At 35.5% G+C, this 6990-nt stretch overlaps 1 protein-coding gene across 1 annotated transcript in view; it reads left to right on the top strand.

Moving 5' to 3' along the window:
* Nucleotides 1–2428: 2428 nt before the first annotated feature.
* vtnb (vitronectin b) overlaps nucleotides 2429–6990 on the top strand; it is a 6603-nt gene continuing 2041 nt past the window's right edge. The window contains exons 1-5 of the mRNA XM_014016875.1: nucleotides 2429–2656; nucleotides 3997–4113; nucleotides 4212–4415; nucleotides 6317–6456; nucleotides 6706–6862. Coding sequence (XP_013872329.1) covers nucleotides 2593–2656; nucleotides 3997–4113; nucleotides 4212–4415; nucleotides 6317–6456; nucleotides 6706–6862 — 682 coding nt within the window. The 5' untranslated portion in view covers nucleotides 2429–2592. The remainder of the gene's footprint in view (nucleotides 2657–3996; nucleotides 4114–4211; nucleotides 4416–6316; nucleotides 6457–6705; nucleotides 6863–6990) is intronic.

The raw sequence follows: 6990 nt of genomic DNA, 5'->3' as shown, positions 1-6990 counted from the left end.
ATCCAGAAGAGGTGAAAGGCTACAAAGTTGATCCCTAAGATGTTCAGGTCCAAAAACCATAACCTCTGTCTTGAGTTTAGAAGAAGAAAATTAAGAGTCATCCATGTTTTTATGTCTGTAAGACATGCTTGTAGTTTAAGTGACTGGTTGGATTCATCAGGTTTCATGGATAAATATAACTGAGTATCATCAGCATAACAATGGAAATTTATCCTATGCTAATTAATAATTTTACCTAAAGGAAGCATACGAAGTAAAGAGGATTGGTCCAAGCACTGAACCCTGAGGAACTCCATGACAAACTCTGGTGTAAGAAGAAGATTCATTATTAACATCAACAAACTGAAATCTATCAGTGTTATCAAGGTTTAATTACAGCAACCTTAAAGCTCTGCGTTACAAAGCTGTTTATTAAAGATAAATTAAGTACATCTGAAATATAAATATTAATTAAGGGAAATGCTTCTTTTAACAGTCTGGTTGGAATAGGATCTAGCAGACATGTTGATGGTTTGGATGAAGCTATTATTTTAGATAATTCAGAGAGCTCAACAGGACAAAAACTGTCCAGACATAAATCAGGTTCTAGTGACACTAAAGCAGCCTCATCTGACTGAGAATCAGAGACAGTAGCAGGAAGTTTGGTGTGAATTTTATTCCTTAATAAAATTATTTTATCTATAAAGAATTTCATGAAGTCATCACTACTTAAAGTTACAGGGATACATGGCTCAACAAAGATAGGACTTTCATTAGTCTAGCTACAGAACTGAACAGAAACCTGGGATTGTTTTTATTCTCTTCTATTAAAGATGAATAATACACAGTTCTAGCTTTATGAAGGGCTTTCTTATATGTTAGCAGGCTGTCTCTCCAGGTTAAATAAAATTCTTCTATGTTAGTGGAGCGCCATTTTCTCTCCAGTTTTCTAGATGCCTGCTTTAAAGAACGTAACTCTGAATTAAATCAAGGAGTCGGCTTCCTCCAATCAATTGCTTTATTATTTAGTGGAGCAATTCCAACAAGAGAGGTTTGCATTAAAGTTGTAATATTATCAACAAGACCATGTAAGTTACTGTTCTCTGTTACATTATTCTGTCAGACAGAGGAAAATAAAGATGGAAGAGATTCTTTAAATTTAGCTGCGGCGTTCTCTGATAAACGTCTACTATAATGAAATTTACTCTCAGTAGCTTTAAAGTCAGCTAATGTAAACTCAAAGGTTATTAAAAATGGTCAGAGAGAACAGGATTGTGAGGATATATCATTAAGTTCTTGCTCTCTGTACCGTACGTCAGAACCAGGTCAAGATTGTGATGAAGGGAGTGAGCAGGCCTGTGGACATTTTGAGTAAAACCAATTGATCCAATTAAATTACTAAAAGCTATATTTAAGCTATCACTTTCACTATCAACATGAGTGTTAAAATCACCCATTATTATAATTTTATCAGTTTTTAATAATAAATCAGTCAGAAAATCTGAGAACTCTGATAAAAACAGATTAAGGACAATAAATAACAGCTAGTAGTAGAGGTTTTTCTGATTTCCATTTTGGATGAGAAAGACTGAGGGACAAAGACTCAAATGAATTATAACTAATATTTGATTTGGCATTAATTAATAGTTCTGACTTATAAACTGCAGCTACTCCTCCACCATGACCTGTTGTTCTAGGAACATGAAAATTTAAATAATTAGCAGGAGTGGATTCATTTATACTAACAAAATCCTCCTGTTGTAACGTTTCAGTGAGACAGAATAGATCAATATGATGATCAGTTATCAGATCATCAAAGACTAGAAAGAGATCCAATATTCAATAAACCACACCTAATAGTTTTATTGTTTTGTTCTGGTAAAGTAAATGTGTTTATTTTTAATAAGATTTGTATGATTTGTTTTTCTAAATTTTGTGTATTAATTTAATTTGTTCCGTGGGGCTGACACTCTGTTAATGGGGGTTTGGGTGGGTAAAGGAGACAACTCTGCTTCCTAGTCTGGACCCTGGATTGTCAATAATTAATATAGASCTTAACTTGATGATTTAAATGTGAAAAAGGAAGAGCTAAAAGCATGATATGTCTCCTTTAATCTAATTTATCAATAATTTATCAAGGCTACATTTGAAAGACTGCCCTGTGTTTGTTTTTGGTTGTTTGTTTTTTTGACCAGAGWTCAATAAAACTTGTGGTTACACAACATCGCTCTCTGTCCATGTTACAGAAACACAACCCTCATATCTGCTGCTCAGGACAGTGTGAAGCACATTTGCAGCTTCTAAACTGGTTTGTTGTGTTGCATTTCAGTTGTTTCAACCTAAAACAGACATTAGTGTTTGTGCCGTCTTATTAGGACAAACGGGATCAAACATCCCGGTTTAATGATTGTTGCAGCCGAGCATCGACCAACCGGAGAGCAGGCGCCCGGGGGGTCAGCAGCTCCTAAAAATCAAACAAACTATTGATCATCGGTGCTGCATCCCAACGTGAAGCACTCAGCTTCAGAGTCATCTGACAGCTGGCTGATCGTTTAAAGCATTTCCACAGTTGCTCCGTTCTCACTGGAAAGTTTGACTTTGTTGTGAGGCACCATGAAGCCAGCAGTGGTTCTGCTGGGCCTCGTCCTCCTGCTGGGCAGCACCCTCGGAGCAGAAGGTAAGTTTTCTCTAAAGTCTGTTCTGAGTCCATAAATCCACAAATCAAAGCCAGTTTTACCACAATAAGTTAGAATATGTTGATTTGTTTTCTAGTTATTACAATTTAGTGCTATCACTGCTTTTTAGATCATTTATCTTGACTTGACCTATGATCATTACACAACAGCTGGTCATGTCAGTAAAGTACTTTTATGTACTTTTAAAAAAAGAGATTTTAGATTTACACACATTAATGTRTTGACAAAAATATGAGCTGCACAGCTTGTTTAGTTTCACTAGTTTGGCTATGAAAGTAGCATCTTTTTTAAATTTTAGCTCATAAACTGCTTATATTTCTTATTTGTGCCAATTTGTATTGATTATATTATGTATACTTTCCCCTCAGTGCCATTTAAGTGTTTAAAAATGACATCTTACTGTTATTTAAGTACGTTTTTCTGCAGGTTTTACCAAAAGAAAGGTATGTTCATGCTTCCAGTCTTCATTGTTTCTTGCATTAAAAAATTAAAATTTTGCACCAGGATAAAGAATTTTTAAAATTCTATCCATCCTGTTAAATTTACTGAGTATTTTTCCCTCAATCTTCAAAAGCAATCTTAAATATCCAAAATATGTCAAATCTTGAAAGAGTAAATTATTGATGAAGGCTCAGATAATCTGCTTTTCATAGTCCAGTTTGACTCAATTTAATCATGCTTTAAAAAGGTTAAAGTGCCAGTGACATCAAATTTTTTGTAATAAATATGAATTCATTTTTTTGAAGGATAACACTGATAACATATTGCAAAGCAAATTTTATGCTGTTGAGATGAACGGTTGTTGAGATATTTGCATGTGAAGTAACAGGAAGTGATGTCACAGAGTCTGAGCGTGAACAGAGTGCTGCTACAACGGCTAACAACACAAACCGTAGAGAAGAATCTGATGTTTCTTTAGATTATTTTGAGTCATGATCAGTGGGAGATGAAGAAGAATCAGAGTTTAAAAAATAATGTTTCAAATAAGAAAAAACAGAGAGTTTTCATTCTTAAAGAGTCCCCCTTTGATGTCACTTCCTGTTCTATTTTCAAAATATGCCATGTGACAAAATGTGTAAAATCATGCATGTTTTGTCAAGTTTCTTAAACATAAAGATGTTTTCTTTGACTTTACATGTAAAAATATTTTTCAAATGTCACAGGCACTTTAAAGATGTGATTATAATATTAAACTTAGTCTATATTGAGAGTTTTTACTTGTGTCGTACAACCTGGACTTCATAAGTTTTGATAAATGWCCTCAGTTTTATTTTTTCTTTGTTGGCTGGATCTCTGAAACAAACAAGCTGTATTTCCACAGAGTCCTGCACGGGTCGCTGTGGCTCCTTCCACCCACAGATGAAGTGCCAGTGTGACTCCATGTGTGTGTATTATAGGAGCTGCTGTGGAGACTTTTACACCATCTGCCCCAGAAAAAGTCAGTGTGGAAAATTAAACGTGTACTGTATTCAAGTTGTTTTTAATAATAATAAGTTTTACTGGTAACACCATCACCTGCTCATGTGTCCTGCTCAGTTTCTCGAGGAGACACGTTTGGGGAAGCAGAGGAGATGAATGTCACCACGACCCTCAGACCCACTGTGAACACGGTCGCACCCACAGCCTCCGTCCCCCCGCCCACCACCACGACCCCAGCTGACGCCGACGCAGCGGCCTGCAGCGGTCGACCTTTCGATGCCTTTCTGCAGCTGAAGAACGGGTCGATCTACGCGTTTAGAGGTGAAACCTGGATGTTACTGTTTGTTGTTCATTAAACAGCAGTTTGTTGGGTTTTTTACTTAAAAAAAGGGCCTGACTTCGATAAAAGACCTTGTAGATCTGATATCTTCTGGTGTTAGACCAAAAGCCTAAACTCTGATGACTTTACTTTAATTCAGAGGTTCTCAAACTGAGGTCCCAGGACACCCAGGGGTCCGTGAGCTGTAACTTGGGGGTCCTCAAAAAATTGTAATAAACTGTTAATTTAGTTTTTCATTAAAGAAAAATCTTAGGGAAACAAAGCACCAGTAAAACTAACTTACTGAACCAAATAAACAATAATTACTCTCATAGCATTTAGGCATTAAAATGGTAGTAAATCAGTTTTAAATCAGCATAAGGTTTATGAGGGGGTCCCTGGAATATTTTCACCTTTATAAGTGGTAGGGAGACCGGGGACAGTTGCAACACTTCATGCATTTGACTCTGTTACTCAGAGATGGTTTGAATTAGACAAACCAAATATTAATACAATAAACTCACACCTGTCTGTTAATAGTCTAAACCATTAATAGATGATTAAATCATGTACATTCTTCACTATTTRCATTTGAAAATGAAAAGTCAGATGTTGAAACTGAGCCCGGGGCCGGGGACAGTTGCAACATTGTTTGTTGGTGGTTACAACATATTATTAATACAATGTATTTCACTGTAAATAAAAGTTTTATTATTTTTGTATTTATATTATTGCTAAATTTATAAAAACTGAGAGTTATCATGATATTACAGTTATTTATTAATTCTTTTTGATCAAATGACAAATATAGACTTGATGAGTGGACCTTATATACAGATGTCAAAGACTCTGATATAAAATACAGTTGGATTTTAGAAACAAGAATAATAGAACAATTTATGAGACAATTAACTTTAGTTTTGCCTATTGTCACTGTACGCCTACATTATGTAACATTTACATTAAAGAAACTGGGATTTTAAAACCATTGTTGAAAAACAACAACTGCAGAAAATACATCTTAAACACTTTAATGTTTTAAACTATAAAACTGTCATGAATACCCAATACACTTTTAAGTGTAAACTTAGTTTCAACATCTTAATCTCATCTGTATGTGCTCTGTTTTTATATGGATTTATTGTATGGGGACAGTAGCAACAGTTGTTACAACTGTCCCACTTCCTGTCAGCCATGATAAAACCTCATGTGTGAGCTAAATAAGCTGATCTGGATACATGTTAACTAGATTAGTTAAAAGTCAACATATCACTTGTTTAAACCGTATAAGTTTGAGCTGCATCACAAAAACAGTGACAACGGTTTAACAAAAATAAAGCTGAGCAAAATAGAAAATACTTTGGTTCCTCAAAAACAGTTTTTTTCAAGTAAATCCTGGAGCAGTTTTTGAATCTGCTTACTTTACAAGGTGGGACATGTAACTGAGCATGTACAGTGTGAGTGTCATCACTCTAGCTTGTTTCTGTTTGGAGAAAAATGACCTGTTGCAACCGTCCCTTGTTGCTACTGTCCCCGGTTTTACTAAGACCCAATAATTTTGAGAAACTGTTTAATTAGATGAGAACACCTGAACACAAATTAACATGTCACCTTTTTAGTTTTGCTTTTTTYCCAATAAACTGCTATTTAAGGTAATAGACATGGGGAAGGACATAAAAGATTGCAACATCCTAAATACTGATTGATCTGTAAACTTTCAAAACACAAAAGTCTAATCTGACTCTTTTAAAATTGTCTTATTTTGAAATCCCCAAACAGTGCATAAAACAATTTATATATTTATATGTTTATTTTCATTCTTTTCCAGTTTTTTAAACAACAACCAGAGACAAAGCTTTTCAAACAGCCTGTCGCATTAAATGAYCTCCTCCTTCTCATTTAGGTGAATATTTCTTCGAGCTGGATGACAAATCCGTACTTCCTGGTTACCCCAAACTTATCCAGGATGTGTGGGGGATCCCTGGGCCCATCAGCGCCGCGTTTACACGTATCAACTGCCAGGGAAAATCCTACATCTTTAAGGTGGGGCTTTATGTATTTCTAATAATCTGGAAACTAACAGGATTAATCAAGCTGTGAATGGAAGCACGATCAGCCATCAAACTGAGGGAAATCTAAAATTTTATTATTTTTAAGTTCTAGTTTTCTTAAGCTTTCTTCTGCTAAATATTTAAGACAACCTAATTAATGTAATCTCTGTAAAGTCTCACCATCAAGGTCAACGAGGTGTTAAACACGAAAGCCCCCCTTTTTTCTCTTTTCATATTTTAGGGTAAACAGTACTGGAGGTTTGAAGGTGACGTCATGGATGAGGACTATCCGAGGGACATTTCTGTCGGTTTTGAAGGAATACCTGATGACGTCGATGCGGCGTTCACTGTACCGGCACCGAATCACCTCGGGAAGGAGAAAGCTTACTTCTTCAAAGGTATTTGTCTTGGTGTTTAAAAGCTGCACAAGCCATTTAATTATTTTTACTCAAGCCCAAAAACTGTCCATCTTACCAAGTTTTAAAATCTTATATCAGCCAAAAAGTCTTTTTGATCTTGTTTTGAG

This window comes from Austrofundulus limnaeus, unplaced genomic scaffold (genome assembly GCF_001266775.1).
Source record: "Austrofundulus limnaeus strain Quisiro unplaced genomic scaffold, Austrofundulus_limnaeus-1.0 Scaffold157, whole genome shotgun sequence".
Classification (NCBI taxonomy): domain Eukaryota; kingdom Metazoa; phylum Chordata; class Actinopteri; order Cyprinodontiformes; family Rivulidae; genus Austrofundulus; species Austrofundulus limnaeus.
This window is presented reverse-complemented; position numbering and strand designations above follow the sequence as displayed.